Here is a 25,000-nt window from a genome sequence, read left to right on the forward strand (position 1 = left end):
AAAAAAAAAAAGATTGACCTTTCCTCAGAAGGGAAAAGGGCAAAAAAAAAGAAAAGAATAATAATCACTAACAAAACTAAAAATGAATAATTAACAGGAAAATTATCAAGAACTCTCCCTCTCTTCTTTCGCTGTCTGAATCTATGGAGAAGAGGGGTTCTTGGTTTAGATTGTTTGCTTGTTTGGAATAAATTTCTTTCTTCTTTATTTTCCCTTGTTATTTCTTCCTGTTTTTGTTTTTCGGCTTCTTCTTCTTCTTCTTCTTCTTCTTCTTTTTTTGTTTTTTGATCTTATGCCCTCCTCCGAGAGGGTCCGATTTGGAAAATTACTGGATTGTAAACTTCGTAAGGGGGCGGAGTGGAAGAAAGAGTGGAAGATAGAACTACGACACTTGTGAGGGGGGAACAAGGAAAAAAAAAAAAAAAGAGGATTAAAGACCAAAAGAGGACTAATGCTATTATACTTGACTTGACTTGACTTGATTTGATTTGATTTGAAGCACCAACTGGGAGAGACAGACATGGCGACTGAATCGCCGTTCACTTGCGGTGGGTATTGTTACTAGTTGGGTTGAGTATAGAGTGGTTTAATAACCCTATAAGAAGAGAAAATGCGTACAGCTCCGAAAAAGAAAAAGAAAAAGAGCAATACTTGTTTGATGCACTCTGGACCCATTGCTAACGAAATAAAGCCATCAAGAAATTCTTGGCTATACATTTATATATACAATAATCCTTTTCTCCTACTTCAGGGTCAACGGTCTTCTTCTTATTTATCGTACCTACGGTCCGGCCAGGTACCGAAGGAAAATACTTTACCTCTTCCCTGGTGCTGCCTCAGGACCCCTTCTTCCTTGCCTCTCTTCCAATGGTCGCCTTCCTTTTCCCCCGTGGAGATTCGTCTCTGCTACCTACTAATAATAATACATTTAGTTCACAGAATAGACTCCATCTGACATTGCTCCGAGTCTTAGAGCATGAAAAATGGTGCAATAGAATCAAAATAAAATGACAAAAAAAGTAATAATAGCAGCAAGTGGAGGGTTGTCTTTCCTGGCTTTTTGTGTGTGTGTCTCACTCCAACCCTTCATATCCTGTGCTGTGACTGGCCGGATGTGTGGATATGCCAGAAGTTAGTGCGTGGGCTTTAGAGCGCACTAGTACGGAGTAGTACCCATCTTTAAGCCACCTGCTCTCTCGACTGCCACCTTCGTTAACCGCCACACCCACGGTGTAACTTGTAGGACTCTGCGTCGTGGTGCACGGGGCATTCTCTTAGCCTCCATCTTGTCTGTCCAAATTAACTACCGATCCATCCGCTTTTGATTCCTGGTCGCTGGGTTTTTCGCTCCGGGGTTTCCAAGGTTCTTTTCTGGCTATATTTTCCCTCCTCAAGAGGAGCATTCCCAAATCCCGTCTTTTCACCAGAGCCAATCACTTTTCTTTTGTCCCTCGGTTCTGTTCCAAGGTACCAAAGATTAATAATAGTACGGCATATAAACATTATAATAGGAACTAGGTAAACAAGGGAACACCCTGTCGATTATGATATTTGAGAAAAGAAAAAGAAAAAATGAACATGAAAGTGAATTTCTTGACCGATATGTGTGTGTATGTGTGTGCGTATGTTGATCCTTGTTTCATCGTCATCCTATTTTGTTAGGATTGTGGTGATCACCTCCAGGACTAGTGGCGATCGTATGCTGGTGGCTCTAGCTTCGTAGTGCTGGCCCCGGTTATTACCTGTCACACTACCTACCACTTGTGTGGTCAGGGGGTAGGGGCAAGGATGATGGACGACGGGAAGGGCGGAGAATATCGAGATGGAAGAGCGGGGAAGGGCAAAAGAAGAAAAAGCAAGTTCATCAAGGACGAGAAGAATTCAAGAAACCCAGGTATCTGGATCTGGATTTGAAGTTTGAAAAGATCAACCTACAGAGTACATACATACTTACTTACTTACTTACTCCGTACAGTGTACATCAACTTTAGGTAGGATGGATCTTACCTAAACAACATGAGGGGGGGGGTTCGGTGCATATTGGCATTGTATGTACGTACGCTGTATGTATAACATACAATACACACGGCGAGGTACAGTACACGCATGAGTGTTTCCTGGAATCCACGTGTATATGAGATCTTCCTCGTCAACTTCCACTACCTTATGGTTCCTAATGAAGTCTATTGAGGTTTTTGGTAACTCCGGATGAATCTCACTGGTCCTCGTTTTAATTGTGATGGGGAGGTTCCAAACAAAAGCCTCGTCGGCTAAATCTTGCGAACCATTCTAGTGTAAAAGTGGCTCCCTTAGGTAGATAGGCATCACCGTCAAACGGTGGGGGAAGGGAACTCTTGTCCCTAGGTTGACCGGGAGTACGTCGTAATAGAAATACCAGTATCACATTTACAGCGCTAAGGTCCCCCCGGAGCATCGACGGCGTCCTTAAGTCCAGAACTTAACGGTTGCGTGCGGGTCCCATCAGGCGACTTATAAGCCAATGATGGAGGTGATAGTTTGAGAAGGTTCCAGCAGGACCATTCCTCTTTGAGATCCCTCCTACGAGGTTGTTACAAGTTTCCGTCGCGGTTTAAAGGGCTGACGAGAATGCGTTTCCTTCGGATTCAGAAGCAAGCTAGTGCCCGGTTGGATGAAAGGTGGTCAAATCACAATCTGCTTGGTTGCCCTGCTTCAAGTTATTAGTTTAGTAACTTTTGCCGGCACTCTAAGGTAGTTATGCACCGGTAATCATAACGAGGGAGCACTAAGAAACAAACTAGCATATGCTCACAAGTTCAAGACTGGGCCTAAATCTCTGACTTGGGAATGGAAAATCTATTTAGATTTTGTCTCGAAAATGTTTTCTTCGTGCCCAGCAACTGTCCTAGCCACCAAGATCTGTTCATTTCTGATGCAGCGCCAGTCGAGGTGCATCGGTCTAAAGCTCTCTTTAATCAATATCTGGCATACTCCCTAGTCTTAGCCTCGAAGTGACAGCCAATTGCGGTGGCACCCTGGGCCAGTGATATAAAACTCCTATTCAGGTTAAGTGTCTCATGACCGTTTCCTACTCTGTACTCCGAAGGTAGCATTGGCTACTATTCTGTTGCATGTTAGTGTTATCCGGTTAGCAGACCAATGGGAATCTATATATTGCACAAACCGAGTCAGACAATATAACGAAATAGCAGGGGAAAAGTACCCATATAGCTACTATACAAAAGTCACTACATCGTACTCTAAGACTACCATACTTGGAGATACTCAGCAGATGGTCAAGAGAACGGGAGAGTACAGTATATCAATACATATTGACAAGGTCAACCCCGGCATGAAGAAGTTGTTTCACAAATTACTGGTACACTTTGAAAATTAGGCATCGGACCTCCTAGAACTATATATTAGCTGAGATTGACAGGCTACGCAGTCGCCCATAGTTAAAGCAGCGCCCTTTCAAGCTGGATGTTCTTAACGCCACGCACAGCCGTGTCTTTTTACACTCAAGTTACTCTGTAGGGTCTATGAAAAAGACAGGTTCTCAGTTGTTGATTACGAGCATCCAGGATCGTCAACGACACACCACCTGATAGGTAACTTTTGCTGCACAATGACTGCATTTTCTTCGTGGAATGGACGACCCTTCCTTGTAATGCGGGTGCTGTGGTCTCGATCCCAAGTGGACGGATGACCGTACATTTTGTAATTTATGTTGTCGATACATGGCTTCCAAATATCATTCCTTTCCATCCACCCCTTGCAGTCCATAGATGGTCTAGAGCTACAGTATATGCAATTTAATAATCATCCTCCACATCCTCAGGCATGCGTGATATATTTTTCTTTGAGGTTTCGTGCACCGTGAGAGGATCGGCAGTTCTGCAATGCCTATGACTTTGATGCCTGCACAATCTAGGAGTCCGATCGTTGTCATTCACCTGGTTGATCAATCATCTGTTTAAGATCATGAGGGCGGGTGAAGACTCAGGTGAGAGAAATGTATGATATAAATCTCTCCGGTCGGCACACACCTGCATGGAAGGGACTAGGATTCATGGGATAATTGAATGTTAGGGGTATGAAACTATATGTCCATCTCGGTTGTATCAACAATAGGTACTGGATTACGCCTATCGTTGCATATAAGAGAGGGACTCGGAGGGAAGGGCTTTTATAGAACCGAAGTATACAGTTTTCCTGATAAAGAATGCTTGATTGATAGACGGCGGGGTAAAAGTAAAAGCCCAGTCACGGGATGGCGTCTGTGGTCTGTGTCACTTACCGTAACCACACAAGAGCCGCCGAAAGAGTCACAATTCGGAAAGTGGGCAGTATCTGTCGCATAATTCGAGCCCTCGATTTGCTCTTCCAGCACCTTTCCTTTTACGCCCCCCGCCTCTTACCCTGTGGTCCACGACTGCAGCCATGGCGTCCGATCTGACGAACCCAATTCTGGACACCCTGTCCGCGTCCGATGCACCGATCCTTTCCAGCGAAGCTTTCCCCTCCCACCCCTCATTGAATGTCAAGAGTGCACTTGATCGTCTGGCCTCACGACAGATGGTCGAATATGAAACAATTGAGCGTGAAGTCGCCGCACTGACCAAGGAAGGTGAGGAAATCGCTGCCAATGGCAGTCATGAAGCCAAGGTTTTCCAAGCCGTTGTGGCTGCGATGGAGGGGTTGAAGATCGCCGACTTGCCTGGTATTGTTGGAAAGGACAATGCCAAAGTTGGTCAGGGAAACGCTTTCAAGAGGGGCTGGATTAAGAAGGACGGGCAATTGTTGCGGGCAAACACTGACTCTATTGTTGACGAGACCCGTGAGCAGTTGTTGACTGTCCAGAAGACTCAGACGCTGGAGGACCAGAAGGCTCTCGGTGATTTGAAACGTCGGAAGTTGGTCGCCTTCCAGAAGGAATTCAACTTCAAGATCTCCAAGGGGCCCAAGTTCGCCAAGGAGTTTGTTAAGGAAGAGACCGACCTTACGGCTGAGATGCTCATGGACGGATCGTGGAAGACAGCTCAACTTAAGCCCTACAACTTTAAGGCTAAGGGTGCTCTCACTCCTTCTGGTGCTTTCCACCCTCTCAACAAGGTCCGCCAGGAGTTCCGTAATATTTTCTTTGAAATGGGCTTCGAGGAGATGCCTACCAACCGCTTCGTGGAGACCGGATTCTGGAATTTCGACGCTCTCTTCGTTCCTCAGCAACATCCTGCTCGTGACCTTCAAGATACTTTCTACATCTCAGACCCCCCTAAGGCAGACGCCCCTCGTGAGGATCCCGAGTTCGACCCTCACCGTCCGAAATCCGTTCAGCCCGCCTCCGCAGCATCCCAGGAGAAGCCGCTCGACTACAAGCAATACTGGGAGGACGTCCGCGAGGTCCACGAAAACGGCAAGTACGGTTCGATTGGCTACCGCTATCCCTGGAGCGCAGACGAGTCATTACGGTTGGTCCTCCGCACACACACGACGTCAGTTTCGACGTATGTCCTTCACAAGCTTGCTGCCAACCCACGGCCCGCAAGATATTTCAGTATCGACCGAGTCTTCCGTAACGAGGCCGTCGACGCCACTCACTTGGCTGAGTTCCACCAGATCGAGGGTGTCATTGCCGACTTTGGTCTTACCCTGGGTGGTTTGATTGGCTTCATGGAGGTCTTCTTCGCTAAGATGGGCATCCACCAACTGCGTTTCAAGCCCGCATACAACCCCTACACCGAGCCTAGTATGGAAATCTTCGGTTACCACGAGGGTCTAGGCAAGTGGGTTGAGATCGGTAACAGTGGTATGTTCCGGCCGGAGATGCTGGAGCCTATGGGCCTGCCCAAGGATATGAGAGTCTATGGATGGGGTCTGAGTCTCGAGAGACCTACCATGATCAAGTAAGTGAACCGTGCATAATGTTGATGAATCAAACGCTAACAAGCCCCACAGATACGGTGTCAGCAACATTCGAGAACTCCTGGGTCATAAGGTCGACCTTAACTTCATCGAGACCAACCCAGCAGTTAGACTAGAGAAGGATTAGACGATTTTTATTAAGATGGATGGATATTATTAAAAACCCAAGGTTCAGATCATATAAATGATATCACGTGTTTAGAGCTATCAAAAGATTCATGATGCGCATTGAATGAGACACGCTACAATGAACCCCTCGAAGTAAACTATAAAGTTTTATATGAAGCCTTTTCCTTGACATTTGACAACCAAAACAAATATATAAGTTACAAATACTAATAGTATGTCCCACCCGTATCTGTGCCCCAGCGCACGGCTCTGCAACAGTGGCTCTTCAGTAGGCGGACGTGATATTCGGCGAATGGATGTTACTTTCTACCTCCTCGCTCATGGGGACCAGATAGACGTTTTGTACGTCCAATCTGTGAATGAGGAGGCCTTGATGTGCCGATTGAGCAACCTGAAGAACAGGGAGTATAAAGAAACAGAGACTAGAAAACGGGTTTACAGAGTAGGCATCACCACCAGCGGAATCCTAGCGGGCAACGAAACAACAGCAAAAGTAAGAAAAAAAATTTGAAATTTGATGGACTGATTTTGATTGATTTGACTGGTCTGTATATGAAATATCTTCATTCATTTATCTTAAATCATATCCGATATACCCATGGAACTGGTATACCAGCCTGCACAAGAGCATAGAAAAACCTCATTAGCCTCCAGCACTCCCAAAATCACAGACGATATGAGCCAGAGAGTCTTACCATCGACCAAATCACACCGCACACACCTTAACCAATTAAATAGTCCATTTACCGCTGGCGGGAGGCGGTCCACACGTTGCGGATGTATCCATCACGCTGGGTGAGGCGGTTCAGGGAGTCATCGCTCTCACCACGGGCACGGATGAAACCGCAAAGGGCGTAGGTCTGGTTCTCGCCGGTGTAGCGGCCGTTCTCGTCAACCTTGCCGATGGAGATCTGGACGGAGGCGTGGTCGTTGGCCTTGATGATGCGGTTGGTGGCGCTGCACTTGCGGGGCACGTAGCTGGTTGAAGAGAGTTATGTTAGTTTGGCTCATCTTGAAATTATTATTTTTTTTTGCTTTTGGGGTCCATGTATGTGGTTTGGTTATTGGGAGAATTCGGATAAGTCTGGAGATTTGGAAGAATATGCTGCGCCTCCGACATAAAAGAAAGTTGAGAAAAAACAGTCGCTTGTACTGCGACGTGGTGAAATGTTTTCCCAATCGGTGGCGTCCTTTGTTCCATCGAGTTCGCAGTCATATTCAACTTCCTCTTGTTCATATCCGAAATTGTATCCCAAAACCAAAACCAAATCACAGGCTGGGTGGATTTATGGGCAGTGCAACGTACAGATCGACAATCTCTCCCTTTTCGTTCTCCATTTTGGCGGTTTATTAGTCTGGTTGACGACGGGGGAAAATTGGAGGTGCGCTGGCGGGTTGAACGGTCGTGAAATTCCGCGACTCTTTTGGGCGTTTCCTTAGTCGACGGTTGTGTGGGTCATGTGATCTTTTGTCGAGGGTTGAAGTGCTTGTGTGTGGCTGTGGTTGAGTGGCTGGTGGGACTTGGTGGCTATAGGGTTGCCTGTTTGGGTTTGGTACAGTACCTGTTTGGGCGGTGTACTGTGTAATGTATCTCCGGAGTATTCATGAAAGATTGTATTTATGTATGTATAAAGTATGTACTACATAGATAGCGTTGAGCGTTATCAATCAACCAATCAATCATAGACTGCTTCGCTCCTTATCCTCCGTAAAGACGTCTTTCTTCCACCGCACCTCCACTTGCAGGGCTGTTCCCTTTGCGAACTTCACCAGTACAACCCTGTCGGGCTCGCCCTGTCTATCCGTACCTTTCAGTTCAGGCCCGGGATGATCTAATGCAAGAACTGTTCGTCCATCGGACGACATCTTGAGCATCTTGGGGGATATGCACTTCTCTGTCCACGGGGGGTTACCCGTATGGACAAAATCAACCAGCTTTGCTCGTCGTCTTCCCAACTCGTCCACAGCATTGCCTGTCCGAGGCGCTTGATCCAGGAACTGTGACACCAGATGCAACAAGAGAATTTGTGGCGGAAACATAACAACTTCCCCACTGCCTGCCAGCCGGAGCCATTCAGATGCAGGTAGGAACCTAGCTTCGGTGACTTCAATACCGCCATCACTCGTAGGAATCTGGATTTCCTCCCGCTCTCCTTCGGCAGGAAGTTCGCTGAGGAGTGACTTGTCAGACTCAAGAGGCAAGGGCAAGAAGTACAAATACATCTGAGTAGAGTATCGCTTCGGTACATTTGTAGGAGTAATCCATCGTGTGAACGGAATCAATTGCTCTTGAGGGAGAATGGTTAGCAGAGGCTAGGGCTATACAACAAGGGGTGATTAAGTCTAGTTGGCGCTCGAACCTGTGTCTGGGACTGCGGCAGGATTCTGTTGCTTCAGCCACTCAGTGAAAGTCACTTCATTGCGATGAATTTTCTTTCTGCCTTCTTCTCTTTTGTGCTCTGGGACTGCTAACATCTTCCCGGAATTCCGATCCTTAGCGAGGAGAATACCACTTTCTTCGAAGAGCTCTCGAAGAGCGGCATTCCTATACCATATGGCATCATCATGCCTTTTTGGATCCTCTACTGGTGGACACTTTCCATCTTGATCAGACAGGTTCCCCCCTGGAAAGACATGAGCTGATGCAAATGACGTTGACGTTTTGACGCGATGAAGCAAAAGTACTTCATTTTTAGGTGAGATCAGTACTACACTAAGTTTTCATTAGCTATCAGCCCTTGCAAAGGCATAGTTACATATAGCGATATCCGGATTTATAGGCGTCCTGAGGATGATAGAACGGCTAACCAACCTTGAACTCGGCCTCGGGATTGACGGTTTGGGTTTCGGCTTGAGGCCACCCTTCTGCGATGCCATCTTTGCGGATGCAGAAGTGCTTTGAGCTGTTGTAATGGACGAATTTTCTCTTACAGCACGCTTTCCGATATACTGGTTATTTGTAGGTCGGTGTTGTATTACCAGTAATGGGGATCGAGCAAGAGTCAGCCGATGATGGAGACACTTGTGTATTAACCGGGGCATTGACACATGAGGAGTCATCATGGCTGAAGCAGCCGAGGTGTACCGGGAGAGCTTGCTTTTCAAGGGAGGGACGTGAATAATGATTGACTATGGCTGTAATACTAGTATTAGTACTTAACCGGTCACCAGGGAGTAGTGCTAGGAGTAGTGCCACTAGCCTAGGCTAATGCATTGCTGTGAGTGCTTACCCCTCCCGTAACGCGACCGCTTCAGGCCTAGACGATCGCCAGTTTTACGACTTCCACCGAGGGCTAGCTACTCCGTACTACGCCTACAAAGTAATTTCAAGTACGATAATGTAGATGTTTATCGACATGGAGTACAATCGACTCCACTGTGAAATGAATTGGTGAATGTAATAATCTTGAACAACAAGAAAGCAATATCCACGCATCGAACTCCAGAACCTCATACCCATCCATACTTTTTTCCATTTATTTTGTTTCATGCAAGCCATGCGTCATCATGTAAATACATCCTGTGCATCAGGATAGCTCATAATGATTATATTAACCGTGTCGGTTTAAGAGTAGAGCTTCTTATCGAAGCTGTGCAGACCGTGGACATTACCCTCGGCCATGGCACTGGCGCTTCTCATTTCAAATCGGACGGTGCCCTTGTTAACACCCTCGTGGAGAGCCTCAAGACTCTGCACACCGATATCCTGCAGAGAGTGCTGCACACCGGCGACAAGGTAAGGAACGAACTTGGTGACAGAGCCACGGTCAAGGACAGAGCCCGCAACACCCTGAGCAACAAGGACGCGGTCCTTCTCAGAGAAGTAACGAGCAGTACCGGCGTTGCTAGCCTTGCTATCCTTGGCGCCGGCGCCAGCCTTCTTGTCCTCCATGGCAGCGATACTGCCCATACCACGGTAAGCCTTGACAAGCTGGCCCTCGTTGCTGACGAAGTACTCGCCGGGAGACTCAGTGGTACCGGCAAGGAGACCACCCATCATGACAGTCGAGGCGCCCATTGCAAGACCCTTGACAATGTGACCGACATTCTGAACACCACCATCAGCGATCGTGGGAACACCGAAGCGAGCAGCGAAAGAAGAAACGCTGCGGACAGAGATAGCCTGAGGACGACCGACGGCCATGACTTCCTGGGTGATACAAGCACTGCCGCTGCCCATGCCAATTCTCAGGCCATCGGCACCGGCTGCAATCAAAGGAGCAGCTTGCTCCCGGGTCACAACGTTACCAGCAATGACATCAATATCAGGGTGAGTCTTCTTGATGTACTTGATCATCTCGATCTGGTACATACTGTTGCCCTGGCTGCTATCCAGAACAACAATGTCAAGGCCAGCATCAGCAAGCAGCTGAAGTCTGCGCTTATCTTCTTCACGGGTACCGATCGCAGCAGCGCAGATCAATTGCTTGGAGTGAGGAAGCTTAGACGCAAGAGGGTAGTGAAGGTTCTTCATCAAATCGCTGCGAGACAGCAGAGAGACCAGGTTACCATCCTTATCCACGATAGGAAGCTTTCCCTTCTTCGAGGAACGGAGGACTTCGTTGGCCTCGGCCAGAGTGGTACCGGCGGGGGCCGTGACAAGGTCAGTGGACATGATAGCAGTGACTGGATCCTCGAGGTTGGGGTGGAACTGAATGTCCCTGGAGGTGACAATTCCAACGAGCTTAGACCGAAGGTTTCCGCTTTCTGTGGACACATCAAAGTTAGACTGTGCTATTTTCAAACAAGTTTCATGATGACGACTCGGGAAAATATGAATATCAGATAAATCTGTTTCTCTACAACGCAACTCTCGTCGCTCCAGTGGAACGAAAGTTATAATGAAGATAGATGAAAATCATCACAGAAAATATTGCAGGGCTGATGCACACGATAAAAGGAAGAATGGATGCTTACCGGTAACAGGGAAGCCACCAAAACCCCATTTGCTCTTGAGCTCCTTGGCTTCTCCGACAGTAGCCTTAGGAGAAAGAACAACGGGGTCCAAGATGAAGCCGTTCTCATAACGCTTCACCTTCCTCACCATCTCCGCCTGGTCCTCAGGAGAGCAGTTGTGGTGAATTATACCAAGACCACCCAGAAGAGCCATGTGGATCGCCATGTTGTGTTCGGTGACGGTATCCATGGGAGAAGAGAGGAGAGGGGCCTTCAAAGAGACACGCTTGGTGACCGGGGTGTCCAAAGTGACATCTGACGCAGGGAAGCCTGTCATAGACATGAATAACTGGAAGTTATGGACGGTTCAGAAATCGTCCTTACCGATGTAACCAGGCAAGATAAGGAAGTCATTGTAAGTCAATGCTCCGTGCTTGTCCGAATCGAGCAAGGTATCAACATCAAGACCATCTCTGGAGGTATAATCCTTCTCCAGAACTTCGAGGGCCTTGGTGTGGTCCTGGATCTCAGCCTTCATGGCGCGGCCGAGGGCATCACCGTTAGAGATGGGCATTTTGAAAGAAATAAGGTTCTACGGTTTGAATGGTAACACGTAGAGATCAAATAGAGATGATAGATAATCAACAGATCGTGACAAACGTTCTGTTGATGGAGAAAGTCTTCCTTTCCCAAAGGAAAGAAAGAAGGAAAAAAGAAGAAAAACTGGAGGAGCAAAAAATTGGCTTTTGTATCTTTGCCGCACAAGCTAACGATTCTTTTAGAAAATTCCGGAACAGGGTTAGCGGACCCACCCGGCCCCTTTAATATTAGGCTGATTGGCTGATAAACGAAATCTCTTCCAAAGCGGTGAGAGGAGGGGTGGCATTGGATCTGCTGAGGTAAGCTGTACTTAATCACTGAAATTTCTTGTCATTGTCCCAAAGCGGTATAGATCGTGTGCGTCTAACCTCGCGTGAGAGTCTAAAGATCCCAGAGCCATCACTAGCTGCATCTTATTAGATAAATAAGAATCGAGCTGGTTTTCTACTAGTCCTACTGGTAGTTATACTTGACGTTAATACTTCGACTTCCAGTATTACCAATCCTAGTGCCTCAAATGTACTCCAGAGTCTTTGAATGAAACCCCCATTTAGCGAGTGTAGATATGTACACCCTACTAGACCCCTTATTATGGATTTGTTTCTTGTCAAACCTTTGACGTGGTCATATTCTGTGGACCGTCTTCATGAATTGATAATAAGCGAATCACCGTCGTCCTTAGTTCAATCATACCCCTGAGGCTTCCTTCGTCTTTTGAGCCTTAGTCACCCAGGGGGTAACAGTGCAATATTTGACCATCTGTACATACTAGTGAGCAGATGCGCTTGCAAAACTAGCCTATTTCCGAGAGATGTCGACTGTACATACAATAAAGAGAAGCGTCTGAACTCGCTAGGAAGACGAAACTAGTTGCGACTTCGCTTGGCTGGCCAGGGCGACCGATAGAAGACCCAGCGCCAAAGTCTTCCATTTCCTCTGGCGCTCTTGTGTCGACCTGGATAGGCGTATAGACGGGGCCAGGCCTATGGGGGAAATGTGAGATCCTTCTCTCTTCAAAAAGGGAAATGGAATAGCAATGTATAACTTACGCTACAGCGTTGACCCGAATACCCTTTGGCATCAGCTGCTTTGCCAGTGACCTTGTAAATCCCACTATAGCACCTTTCGTCGCTGCGTAGTCGACCATACCACTTGTGCCTCTAAATGTCACTGTGGAGGTAGTATTTATAATGCTGAGGATGCTTGGTGAGTTTGAGGCGATCCATATCGCAAAGGCTGCATGTACTTACGAATCTCCTCGTGATAGATGCGGCAAAGCGAATTTTGACAGGGCGAACATCTGGATAATGTTGGTTTGAAATACATGTTCAACTTGATCAAGATCAATCTGTGCCAGATCCTTGCACATGTACTGCTTCGAAGCATTATTGACAAGAACATTCAATTTCTTGAACCTGCCATATGAAAGTTAGAGTGCACAGCATTGGTGGTAGAGGCGGCAGTCCTTAGGCTCGTATCTTATAGACTCCCTCTGATAGGAGAGACATACCTTTTCATATGCTCCTCGACAGCCTGACGACATGTCTCTCGATTAGACAAATCCCCCGGAAACAGAAGGCATGTTCTTTTCTCGGCCTCAACCAGTTTCTTCGTCTCCTCGGCATCCTCCTGCTCTTCAGGCAGATACGAGATAGTGACATCCGCCCCTTCTCTCGCCATGAGTGCGGCAACTGAACGTCCGATTCCGGAGCTAAGCTGTCATCAGCAGTAATATGTGTATCGTGAACAGGCCAGTCCATACTCTCCGCCGGTAATAAGGACCTTTTTATCCTTCAGTTTACCAGAACCCACGTACTCAACGAAAGTCCCGCTTGACTCCAGCTTAGTCGCTTCACTTGACGGTGTCATTTGTTTTTCAAGTCTTGGATGTTTAGCCTCATGTGCATCTTTTGTTCAAGACACAGAAACTCTTTTTATGTAACTAACCCTGGCTTCTGTTGAGCCTGTGGCTCCTGCGGTGCTTGAAAAGTTCCTTCCTTGCCCATTGCAGATGCCATGGTAGCTAAGGTGATGCTGTCTTATAAATTCGTAAGGTGTTATATTATGTTCTTGTAAAGTTATAAGAATGACAAAAGATACGTAGGAGAATTGTACGACATGAAAGCATTACACACAAATATATATAGCAGTGCTTTTGATTGCGGTCATAATGGCGTCATGATGTTGCAATAACCACGCTGTATGGATATCACTACTAGAATGCTATGTTAGTGAAACACTGGTAAACGGACCCAAATGCAAATAAGCTATCAAAGAAAATCTCATTGTTCCACCGGGAAGACGCATATTAAATTTGCTAGGTTCAAGATGTCTCAATTTGCCCTGAGATTGGCTAGAACTCCAATTCTTCATTTGGGAAATCTAACTAGTTTCGTCACCCAGGGCTCAGCTAGATAAAAGTGTGCTTTAGGTCTCAATTTCTGATCGTTAAGGTACGCTTCCAGTATGTATAATGTATGCTACCCATTGCATCCTCATTGCCATAGGAAGCTGATGAAACAAGGAGAAGTTGGATTTGTTTCTGCAATGTAGCAAGCTCCAGTAGCTTGAATTACCCCTTTAAAACACAAGCCATGGTGTCGCTTGTGAAAGAGCATTGTCCCATCCATTATCATTGAACCAAATGGCGATGCTCTCCACCTCATCCTTCCCCAACTTGAGATCATTGTATAGATGCTGTGACTGGAGTCAACAAACATTATTTGCCAAGTACAATGCAAGAAAGAACCAGGAATGGCAATCGTTGCGGGTTGGGCTTACCGGGAACAAGCCCTCTTTCGGTCTCGGCCCGCATACGGTGCCCTCGGGGTTTTCCCAACGGAGATGCTCGGCTACACGCGCGTACGGAATCCGGAGAACATAAACAAGGGGTTCATCTTTAAAGAATAACTTCAGCGTGTTCGGCACCTGAAATGCGGTGGAGAGGTGAATGAAACCTGACTGTTGGTCGAGCGCACTGACGGGGAGTTGCTCCGGGAGCGGTTCTCGGACGGGCGCGGTGGACGGTACAAGTTTATAGACATAATAAGGCTCTTTGTCCGTCATTTTTTCTGGTTATCTGTTGACTTGCAAGTCCAGAGGCAAGTGATACGTAGATGAATCGTAGGATGTTGTTTACCCGTTGAGAATAAATATTGGGGGACTGTCCAGCGATCTAAAATGATAAGATCGGCAGCGAGTTAGTGGAACCGCTAAGTTATGATTCAATCAGTCTTACCTAAGTGGAGGATAATTAACTCATTACTTCCCACGGTTCGGCTATAGCCTTTAAAGAGTAGAGACTTCCTGAGTCACCTGAGTGTGGTAAATTCCTGGATCAGTTGATGGTTTGATTTGGAGTGTGATTGGCTAGGACAATCAGCGTGCTCGTTAGGGTACCATGGAAGTCGCTCCTGGTAAAGCATAGCAAGCAACCTTATGGAGTACCTTGGGCTTACTAGTACTATATACCAAGCCGTGCTAAGTTGCCCACAACCCCTGGGAAATCATTGATCTTCCATCTTGACCCCAAGGTTGTTATGTAGGTATCACGGCATCGTCCAGACATTGAGCGGGAGGAGTATCCAAACTAGTGTATACTGTACACATATGTTGTGATATCAAATACAATTCCAGGTTTACTCCGTACAGTTGTGATTATAAGGGAGCCCAGGTTGAGTTACAATCTGACATGTGATGAGTCCTGTCCACGTTCATCGTCCTGCATAAATGGCGAAAAGAAATTACCGGGGGGTCAGTGATGGGCTGGCAGGAAGCGTGGCTCGATGATAGACTCCCATGTGTATATAGCCTTCTACAGAGTAGAACTTTGATCTATATTCAATCAATTGTCCTTAATAAGTCTATGCGGATCAAGCGAGACGTACTATTCAAGACAATATTTGTGCTAACTTGCCAGTGGTTCCTTTGATCTGGTTTTCTCTTTTCGTACCTGAAGGGTCAGATGGTGGCACATGAGCCGATCGGTGGCTGGTATGATCGACGTCACCGGATAGGGAACTGTGGCGTATCACCCTGGAGCGCCAACCATACCCGATCGGGAGATTTGTTTTGGTGTCGCTGGGGCTAGGAAGCACTTTCCACTTGGTTTACTTTCCCTCACTCCCCGCTTCTCCATCACCACCACGGTACCACCACCATCAATCGTCAGTTCAATTATTGACCTTGCGACAAAAAATAAATTTAGTGGGAAGTCGTGAGTTTTGTCGGGTTAATCATACCTGCAAGTCTTAGCCCACGTTTCTTGTGGCGTACTTCACTTTCACCTTCTCTTTTGCGATTGCCCTTCCAATCAGGTACCGTCAGGAACGCAGAGAAATCCATCCCGTTTCTGTATCAACCCGGCTCCCCTTCCCAATTCTTTCCGTTTCCATAGGGCCATGCTGTTCCTCCCTTGAATTAGCATTCCATCTTGTTTAACTCAACAACCGATCACTCGGCCAGATTGCTGCTTCGGTTGAGAGGCAGGTATGCGGCCAATTGAAGCCGAGACTGCTCTATTTTCTTTGGGTTTTGCATTCTTCAGTACGAAGCGGCACCAGTGATGTCAAGCCACTCAGCCTCTCTCCGACGTACCCAGACGGATTTTCCCACCCAAACATCGAGTCCACTTCGCCATGGCTCAACCGCATCGACAAACTCGTCTGTATACTCGATATCGACTGATTCGCTAGCTCCTAGCCGCACGAGCACAGTGTCCTCCACGGGATCCATGGGCTTCACACCTAGCTTTGGTCATAAACGTGGAAAGAGTGAAGTAAACACCATGAGTGCCGACAGATTCAAGGCGGATCCGAGCCGTTGGTCGAATGCCGGGACAACATACGAGAGCGTCCGACGCTCGCTACGACCGCTCTCTCAAGCACCAAACGCCTCCCCTCCCGCAGTTAAGCAAGTCACCTACGGCCACTCGAGAAGCCGGACGATAGACAATCCCCAATTCTGGAAAGAGAATCGCCCTCAAACCCCTGAGCGCCGCAATGGCTATTATGGAGAAACTGAACCGCTGAAGGAGATTGAGTCGCATGGTGTGTATGCACCTCCGTCTCCTAAGTCGCCACATGATCTCAGTCCTCTTGCTGTTTCGCCTCAAACGAGGTCCCCGATCAGAACACAACATTCTCATAGCTTGTCCACGCCACAGCCACCTCCATTGACCACCGCATTGTCTACACCTGAACTCGAAACCTTCCAAAAGTCGTCAACTGGACATCTGCGCACATTATCCAAGTTCGCGCAGTCGGGCGAAACGGAGGAGTTTGCCCTAGTCAGCCCTTCTGTAGTGGGCCTACTGGGACGACGGCGGTTGAAGCGTACTGATTCAGTGGCCTGTTCGGGTAGCGCGAATGTTAATCGAAGAAAAAATGCGTCATCATGGGCTGCCGGGAACTGGATGGACAAGCAACGGCAATTCTTGCAGGCCTATGAGTATTTATGTCATATCGGAGAAGCCAAGGAGTGGATTGAAGAAGTCATTCACAAGCAAATCCCGCCCATTGTTCAACTGGAAGAAGCCCTCCGAGACGGCGTAACGCTCGCAGAAGTGGTTCAAGCAATGTATCCGAATCGCACGCTACGAATTTTCAGACACCCCAAACTGCAGTATCGACATTCAGATAATATAGCACTATTCTTCCGATTCCTAGACGAAGTCGAACTACCGGAGCTTTTCAGATTTGAGCTGATTGATCTATACGAAAAGAAGAATATCCCCAAAGTCATTCACTGTGTCCACGCTCTATCGTGGTTGTTGTTCAAAAAGGGTCTTGTTGACTTCCGGATGGGCAACCTCGTTGGTCAGCTAGAGTTCGAGCATCACGAACTTGAACAGACGCAGAAAGGTCTCGACAAGGCAGGAGTCAGCATGCCTAGCTTCAGCGGCATGGCCGCGAATTTTGGGGCCGAACCAGAACCAGAACCGGAACCCGAGCCCGAGCCTGAGGAGGATCGAATTGAGCGAGAGTTACATGAAAATGAAGCTTCGATTGCCGACTTCCAGGCTCAGATTAAAGGCGCTATGCAGCGACTGAAGCTGGGAAATCTAATGAATGACCTGTGGGACTTTGAACCTCTGCTTATCGATCTGCAGTCAAGGATAAGAGGAGATTGGGCCCGCCAAATCGTCCAATATCGCCTAGACATGCGTGCGTTTGCAGTAAATCTTCAAGCAATATGTCGGGGTTTTATTGTACGATCCCGTGAGAAAGATGAGAAGGAAAGTTGCCGGGCTCAGGAGCATGGTATACTGCAGCTGCAGACACTTATAAGAGCCTCCAAGGCGAGAGCCCACGTGCAATATCTTCAAAGCCAAATGCGCAAGGAAGAATCGGAGATTAAAGAGATACAAGCTGCCATCCGCGGAGCCTTGCAACGCAAGTCTGTTAGCGCTCTTTACTGCCACACCAGAGACGCAGAGGATCACGTTCGGTTGTTACAGGCTGCCATCCGCGGAGCGTTGCAACGCAAGAATGTAAGCGCTCTGTATTACGATACCAGGGGTGCGGAAGACCAAGTTCGGTTATTGCAGAGTGCCATCCGCGGAGCGTTGCAACGTAAGAATGTAAGCGCTCTTTATTCCGATATCAGGGATGCGGAAGACCAAGTTCGGTTACTGCAGAGTGCCATCCGAGGTGGCCTGCTACGCCACAAGCTTTCAAGGCAATGCGAAGAGACGAAATCTGCTGAAGATGCCATTAGAGACCTCCAGTCTCTCATTCGAGGCTCTTTCATACGACGGCAGATGAGTGTTCAATATGCCGATATGGACGGCGTTCAAGGAAATGTGGAATTGCTGCAGGCAGCGATCCGAGGCTCGCTGGCTCGAAATGCTTTATCTCAAATGAGAGACCTGCTTGCTCACGAGGTCCCTTCAATTACAGCTATCCAATCAGGGGCGAGAGCCTTGGCAGTCAGAAAGCAGCAGTTACGGCTTGCAGAAGCCCTCGGAAAGGCAGAAGAGCGATTTATCACGTTGCAGGCCATGGCTCGTGGCAACGCCGTAAGGGAACGGCTTGATTGTCTGCGCGAGGAGTTGGTGGAGCATGTATCATTGCTTATCAGTCTTCAAAGCATACTCCGAGGGAGAGCTACCCGGTCCTTCTTAGCCTCTCAACAGAAGGCACTGAGGGATGAGGAAGTGCAAATCCTTGAGTTGCAGTCGATGGCTAGGGGTTCTCTTGTGAGAAGACGCCTGGAAGCTGATGCTGAAGCACTGCAGGCAGAGGAACTTACTATTATCGACCTGCAGGCCCTCGCCCGAGCTGCCGTGCTGAGGATTGAGGTTGGTGGTATACTTGAGCAACTCGATGACTGCGAGGATGAAGTCAGTCAGCTACAGGCACACATAAGAGCGATGCTTGTTCGAGTAGAAGTCGGACAATCATTGGCCGATCTCGCTGCCGAAGAAGATGTTATTACAGATCTCCAGTCACATTTACGAGGACACATCATACGATCAAAATTTGAGGAGAAGCGTCGATACTACCGGAAAAACATGGAGAAAGTTATTAAGGCCCAAAGCTTTGTACGAGGTAGGATTCAAGGCCAGGCATACAAGAGTCTCACAAGTGGGAAAAATCCACCCGTCGGAACAGTCAAAGGCTTTGTACATCTGCTGAACGATAGCGAATTCGATTTCGACGAAGAGATTGAATTTGAGCGGATGAGGAAGCTGGTAGTTCAGCAAGTTCGTCAGAACGAGCTGGCAGAACAATATATCAGCCAGCTTGACATCAAGATTGCTCTCCTGGTGAGAAACAAAATTACACTCGATGAGGTCATCAAGCACCAGAAGCACTTCGGTGGCCATGTTGGAAATCTGTTGCCGAACAGAGAAATCGCATCAAAGGATCCCTTCGATCTGAAAGCCTTGAACAAAACATCCAGAAGGAAACTTGAGCAGTATCAAGTCTTCTTCTTCCTTCTCCAGACGCAATCTCAGTACCTTGCCAAACTTTTCCGAAGGTTGCGTGAGCTTAATACATCAGAAAAGGAATACGAGAAGACTCGACACTTGATGATGGGTCTCTTTGGGTATTCACAAAAGAGGCGCGAGGAGTATTACCTGATCAAACTGCTGGCTCGCTCTGCACGTGAAGAAATTGAGAGTTTTGACTCCCTCCACGATTACCTACGTTGCAATTCTTTCTGGACTAAGCTCTTCGCATCTTACATGAAGTCTCCACGTGACAGAAAGTTCATGCGCGATGTATTGGGTACTGTTGTGAAAGAGAACGTTATTAACAACCCGGAATTGGACTTGGAAAGTGATCCTATACAGATCTACCGCTCGGCCATCAATAACGAAGAGCTCCGCACAGGGAAACAGAGTCGTCGGCGCTTAGACATACCGCGCGAAGAAGCTATTAGGGACCCTGAGACAAGAGCAACCTTTATCCAACACTTACAGGATCTCCGCGACATTGCCGATCAGTTCTTCACTGCGTTCGAGGAATTTCTATACCGTATGCCTTTTGGAATTCGGTATATCGCGAAAGAGATGTACGAAAGCCTCCTTTCGCGATTTGCTGGAGATGATCCGGGCTTTATCCTTCAGACGACTGGACATTGGGTATGGAAGAATTACTTCCAGCCGGCGCTTGTTGAACCCGAAAGACATGGCGTTGTTGATCGCGGCCTGACACAGGAGCAAAAGCGAAACCTCTCTGAGATCGCGAAAGTGATTGCTCAGGTGGCATCAGGGAGACTTTTCGGCGACAAAAATGTCTATCTTAAACCGTTGAATAGCTACATTGGTGATTCGATCCAACGCCTTGGCCACATTTGGGGCGACAGTAAGCAATCGATCCCTTTAATCCAGTGTCATGGAAGCTAACTTTTCCGCAGTGATCTCCGTACAAGACGCTGAAGCGTATTTTGATATTGATGAATTCAATGATCTCTATGCTAAAACGAAACCGACATTATACATCAAGTTATCCGATATCTTCTCTATTCATCACCTTGTGGCATCGGAAATACATTATATTTGCCCTAACGCCGATGACATTCTAAAGGAGGTTATCCGCGATCTTGGGAACGTTAAATCCAATGAAAATGAATTGATGAGTGTGAACACCTCAGAGATCAGCCTTACCCTGAACCCCAAGCTTGCACAGGTTGAAGGTAGGAAACCGTGTCCGCCAATCGTCTCGAGGCTAGTACTAACAAAATGAATATAGATCCGGAGGCTGATGTGAAGGCATTGTTTATGGAAACAAAACGATGCATCCTCTATATCATACGTGTTCAGTCAGGGGCTAACCTGATGGAAATTATGGTCAAGCCCCCAACTGAGGAAGACGAAGAAAAGTGGATGACACTGGTCCGGGACGAGCTAAGTGCGAACAACACGAGAAGGGGCGCGTACTCTGAGGCGCATACAATGGTGGATATTGCGTCCATGACCTACTCGGAGCTGAAACGGACTGCACTCGAAAACATCCTTCAGCTTGAACAAACTGGGAAGATTCGTCGAGACAACCACTACCAGGATTTGTTAAATGCCATTGCCATCGATATCCGAACTAAGCATCGTCGCAGAATCCAGCGAGAGAGAGAACTGGAAAGTGCTCGTTCAACACTGGCCCGTCTCAATGATCAAGCCGCCTGGTTAGAGCAGCAGTTCAAGACATACAACGACTATATTGAGCAGGCAATGGTGACATTGCAGAATAAAAAGGGGAAGAAACGATTCCTCCTGCCATTTACGAAGCAGTGGGATCACCAACGCGAGCTCCAGAAATCAGGAAAGGTGTTCAAGTTTGGTTCCTACAAGTACTCCGCTCGTAACCTGGCGGACAAGGGTGTCTTAGTTCACTGGAAGGGCTATACAGAACGCCAGTGGGACCGGGTCGACCTGACCATTTCCAGCAACGAAGTTGGTGTGTTCACTATTGATGGCAGTAGTGGCCCAATGATGGTTCCTGGAGCGAACGCACAGGTGCCATTGGATGACTTGCTGCAAGCCCAGTTCAACAACATGCAGTTTCTGGACTTCTTCGACGGGCAATTACGAGTCAATGTCAACCTCTTCCTGCATTTGATCATGAGGAAATTCTATAACGAATGATCTTCATGTGGGGTGCAGCTCTCATTTCTGTTCTTTTTTTTTCTCTTCACTCTCGTTTCTCTCTCTCAATCCGTTTTCTTTTTCTTTTTCTTTTTCTTTTTTTCTCCCTACTTTTCTGATTTGCGCCTATGATATCCCCTTTCCTATTGATGATATGTCACGCATGAAAAAGAAAAGGCATATTCGGCATGACGTATAAACAAAGCACAACATGCAGGATTCGAGCCAATTCTTCCTGTGTTATGTCCCTTCGATGATAACCCATTGTCTGTTGTCATTATGCCCTGACTGTCCTGAGATGATTACCCTCTACATTACACGTTACCCCTGTTATGACGATTATGCAGACGATTTTATGTATGTATTTGAGTAGTGTTTAGTACATGAGGATATGTATTTTGATTGTAATCAAAATAGCCAGTAAATACATATCTAGCAGTAGGAGTCCGTCTGTTAATCAAGCTGTAACAAATACTATGATGTCGACGTCTCCTTTGTCCTGGAGCTCAGGGGCTGCCACGTGATCTGGTGGTTGTCTTGGAGCCCAACGGCGTTGCCAAGTAGATTGATTTCCTCGACTCCCGCATCATCCAACCCTCTACGGATTTTCTACTCTTGTCCCTCTATATTCTTGATCCGATAAATAGTACGCAATATCGTACTCGTGCTGATCGCGTGATGGATTTGTCCAATCTCAAGGAGCAAGTCAGCAACCTGACCTTGTATGACCTCAAGGCGGGAGTCCGCAAGGTCCAGAATGGTAAGGCCCGCATCATGCCCCCCCGATATAACTGATACACGTGCCTCCCATTGCCGCGCGATACTACACTGCAGCAAATATACTAACGGCCATAGCTGTCATGAATTATACTGAGATGGAGGCCAAGGTATGTGCCACCATTCCCAAGCTCCGTCCTCCGCCGATCCTCTATAGAACTATACATATATGCATGTGGAATGGCTTTCGACTGCAATCGCTTATGCTCAGTAGGTCCGAGAAGCTACCAACAATGAGCCTTGGGGTGCCTCAACCACGTTGATGCAAGAAATTGCCAACGGAACTCACAGCTAGTCAGTCAATAACTTGTCCGTTAATACAATTACCCGGTTGCTAACCAATGTACCGGGGAGTGCAGCCAACTACTGAATGAAATCATGCCGATGATTTACAGACGCTTTACCGACAAGACTGCAGAGGAGTGGCGACAGATCTATAAGGTAGGGCTTATCCGGCAAATTAGCGAACTATAGGATGTGTCTGATATGATTATCCTTGAACGTGCAGGGGCTTCAACTTCTGGAATTCTTAGTTAAAAACGGATCGGAACGAGTTGTCGATGATGCGCGGTCTCACATGTCCCTTCTCCGAATGCTCCGCCAGTTCCACTACATCGATCAGAACGGGAAGGATCAAGGCATCAACGTGCGCAACCGATCATCGGAGTTGGTGAAGCTTCTCGGTGATGTGGATCAGATTCGTGCGGAAAGAAAGAAGGCCAAAACTAATCGCAATAAGTTCGGTGGCTTTGAGGGTGGGTCGCATATTGGAGGAGGGATGTCAAACTCCAGGTACGGGGGCTTTGGGAGTGACAGCATGTCGTTTGGCGGGTACAGCGGGGGTGTCTACGGTGATGGAGGTGGGTTCGGCGGCAACACAAGTGACTTCCAGGACACCGGGCGACGAGGCAACCGATTTGAAGAATACGATGAGTATGATGAAGCAGATGCCAGTCCGCCGGTACGACGTGCAGCAAGCCCGCCTCGTGCTCGGTCGACAAAGCAGCCGGAACCGCCAAAACCCAAAGCACCTGAGCCGGACCTGTTTGACTTTGGAGAGGAGGAGGTGGTTACAACGACCTCTACCAGCGCCGGCAAGAAGCCTGCAGGCAGTAACGGCTTGGATGTGCTCGATTCCAAACCCATCGATGACGATGACTTCGATGATTTCCAATCTGCTACTCCCGCACCTGCACCGGCAGCATCGAACCAATTCTCTATTTCTCCACCAGCGAATACTGTGAGCACCACCTCAAGCACTCAGTTTGCTGCGCCGAAGCCGGTTTCCGCTACGCAAGGAACCAATCTGAACGGTCTCGTTGGGTTTACTTCGATGACTCCGACTCCTACTTCAAGTACAATGGCATCCCCAACACTATCGCAGAGCTCTATGGTGCAGCCACAGCAACAGAAGCCGGCGCAACCGAAGCCAACAGGATTCCAGGCCGCAACACCGAATTACTTCACCTCTGTTTCCGTCATGCAGCCTCAGGCGGGAGTGTCTAACCACCGACCAGGCATGGCGTCCACCTCATCTTTTACATCTGCCACGTCGAGCTCGGCTGCAGCACCTAAACCGGCCGCATCGAAGTCCTCGAACGGCGACGTCTTCGGATCTCTGTGGTCGAGTGCCAGTGCCAGTGCAGGGCTGCAGAAGTCGAATGCAAATGCAAGCAAAGGGCCTAACCTGGCAAGCATGGCCAAGGAGAAGGCGAGTGCGGGCATCTGGGGGGCACCCGCAACGCCCGGCCTTGCATCCCCGTCTCCTTCTCAACCCTCTCAGCAAGGGACCAAGACCAGCAGCTCCGGACTGGATGACTTACTGGGTTAATCTGTCACTCTGTGTGTTTTCTACAGTTTTTTTCTTTCTTCTTTTTTGTCCCCTCAAGTTATATCTCTTTTGTGCTGAGCAATATTTGCAATATTATTGCAATTTGACTGTTCTTCATTCGCATTTCAAGCAACGAATCATTGGTAGCAGACGATGCCAGACCATCCCTCCTCGATCTCATGTTTCAGGTTCTGTATATCCGGATGGTCACGATAGCTCTTTCATTCTTTACATGGAGTCGAGGCTCGGGAAAATATGATCTTTTTGTTGGATTCCGTCAGATCCAAGGTTATCTCGGCAAAAAAAAATTGTTCCTACACGATGAATGTTTCTAGGCCGTTAGATGGCGTTCTATCCCAGCCCAACCACAGACTCTTTTCAAGCAAAGCAACTTTAACACGGGTTGGATAAGGCAAAAGGGGAAGGAAGAAAAGTGTAATAGAGTAAAACCTTGTTCGTAAAAATGCAAAATCACATCAACCCCTCGGAAAATATTCCCTGCCCCTAATTTCCTCTCCGCCATTAACAGTCAACCCGCCCCGACAATCCTCGTATTCATCCTACCCATTCTCGATGATCAACATCCGCCAAGGCACCCATCAGTCTGAGCGACCAGCGAACACGGTGGAGAATGCGATTGGGTTCTCTGTCGATCAGTGCTCTTAGTATTGTGGTTATGGATACAGTCCCTAGGTCTAGCCAATTGTTGGTGTGGCCGGGACCACTAACCCTAAGGTTAACATTTTTAGGGGTCGTATCTTGCGAGTCATAGT

At 47.7% G+C, this 25,000-nt stretch overlaps 8 protein-coding genes across 8 annotated transcripts; 3 read left to right on the forward strand and 5 right to left on the reverse strand.

Annotated features, from left to right (window-relative positions):
• Positions 1-4,422: 4,422 nt before the first annotated feature.
• On the forward strand, positions 4,423-6,031 carry BDV38DRAFT_275552 (phenylalanine--tRNA ligase subunit alpha; the record flags this gene model as incomplete). Its single annotated transcript, XM_032058053.1, has 2 exons — positions 4,423-5,885; positions 5,938-6,031. The coding sequence occupies 2 exons, from the start codon at positions 4,423-4,425 to the stop codon at positions 6,029-6,031; spliced, it is 1,557 nt and encodes a 518-aa protein (XP_031907940.1).
• A 745-nt stretch (positions 6,032-6,776) lies between these two features.
• On the reverse strand, positions 6,777-7,371 carry rps21 (40S ribosomal protein eS21; the record flags this gene model as incomplete). Its single annotated transcript, XM_032061010.1, has 2 exons — positions 6,777-7,011; positions 7,340-7,371. 2 exons carry the CDS (start codon positions 7,369-7,371, stop codon positions 6,777-6,779), a joined length of 267 nt encoding a protein of 88 aa, XP_031907941.1.
• A 249-nt stretch (positions 7,372-7,620) lies between these two features.
• Positions 7,621-9,171, reverse strand: BDV38DRAFT_262833 (NUDIX hydrolase). Its single transcript, XM_032056142.1, has 3 exons — positions 8,846-9,171; positions 8,394-8,746; positions 7,621-8,321 (listed from the first exon to the last, which is right to left on the reverse strand). Exons 1-3 carry the CDS (start codon positions 9,094-9,096, stop codon positions 7,714-7,716), a joined length of 1,212 nt encoding a protein of 403 aa, XP_031907942.1. The 5' UTR covers positions 9,097-9,171; the 3' UTR covers positions 7,621-7,713.
• A 209-nt stretch (positions 9,172-9,380) lies between these two features.
• BDV38DRAFT_262835 (putative IMP dehydrogenase) lies at positions 9,381-11,684 on the reverse strand. Its single transcript, XM_032056143.1, has 3 exons — positions 11,314-11,684; positions 10,951-11,259; positions 9,381-10,740 (listed from the first exon to the last, which is right to left on the reverse strand). The coding sequence occupies exons 1-3, from the start codon at positions 11,501-11,503 to the stop codon at positions 9,599-9,601; spliced, it is 1,641 nt and encodes a 546-aa protein (XP_031907943.1). The 5' UTR covers positions 11,504-11,684; the 3' UTR covers positions 9,381-9,598.
• Positions 11,685-11,876: 192 nt separating this feature from the next.
• On the reverse strand, positions 11,877-13,593 carry BDV38DRAFT_227832 (oxidoreductase, short-chain dehydrogenase/reductase family). The gene is made up of 7 exons (XM_032052885.1): positions 13,477-13,593; positions 13,292-13,411; positions 13,040-13,240; positions 12,780-12,944; positions 12,579-12,722; positions 12,358-12,512; positions 11,877-12,288 (listed from the first exon to the last, which is right to left on the reverse strand). Exons 1-7 carry the CDS (start codon positions 13,545-13,547, stop codon positions 12,251-12,253), a joined length of 894 nt encoding a protein of 297 aa, XP_031907944.1. The 5' UTR covers positions 13,548-13,593; the 3' UTR covers positions 11,877-12,250.
• Positions 13,594-13,656: 63 nt separating this feature from the next.
• On the reverse strand, positions 13,657-15,105 carry BDV38DRAFT_262846 (DUF952 domain-containing protein). The gene is made up of 2 exons (XM_032056144.1): positions 14,311-15,105; positions 13,657-14,226 (listed from the first exon to the last, which is right to left on the reverse strand). Exons 1-2 carry the CDS (start codon positions 14,593-14,595, stop codon positions 14,110-14,112), a joined length of 402 nt encoding a protein of 133 aa, XP_031907945.1. The 5' UTR covers positions 14,596-15,105; the 3' UTR covers positions 13,657-14,109.
• Positions 15,106-15,800: 695 nt separating this feature from the next.
• BDV38DRAFT_227837 (putative Ras GTPase activating protein) lies at positions 15,801-21,725 on the forward strand. The gene is made up of 3 exons (XM_032052886.1): positions 15,801-20,342; positions 20,395-20,673; positions 20,730-21,725. The coding sequence occupies exons 1-3, from the start codon at positions 16,094-16,096 to the stop codon at positions 21,617-21,619; spliced, it is 5,418 nt and encodes a 1,805-aa protein (XP_031907946.1). The 5' UTR covers positions 15,801-16,093; the 3' UTR covers positions 21,620-21,725.
• Positions 21,726-22,203: 478 nt separating this feature from the next.
• Positions 22,204-24,702, forward strand: BDV38DRAFT_262853 (ENTH domain-containing protein). Its single transcript, XM_032056145.1, has 5 exons — positions 22,204-22,379; positions 22,475-22,506; positions 22,611-22,690; positions 22,756-22,837; positions 22,905-24,702. The coding sequence occupies exons 1-5, from the start codon at positions 22,298-22,300 to the stop codon at positions 24,225-24,227; spliced, it is 1,599 nt and encodes a 532-aa protein (XP_031907947.1). The 5' UTR covers positions 22,204-22,297; the 3' UTR covers positions 24,228-24,702.
• Positions 24,703-25,000: the final 298 nt, after the last annotated feature.

The sequence above is a fragment of the Aspergillus pseudotamarii genome, assembly GCF_009193445.1.
Source record: "Aspergillus pseudotamarii strain CBS 117625 unplaced genomic scaffold BDV38scaffold_96, whole genome shotgun sequence".
NCBI classification, from domain to species: domain Eukaryota; kingdom Fungi; phylum Ascomycota; class Eurotiomycetes; order Eurotiales; family Aspergillaceae; genus Aspergillus; species Aspergillus pseudotamarii.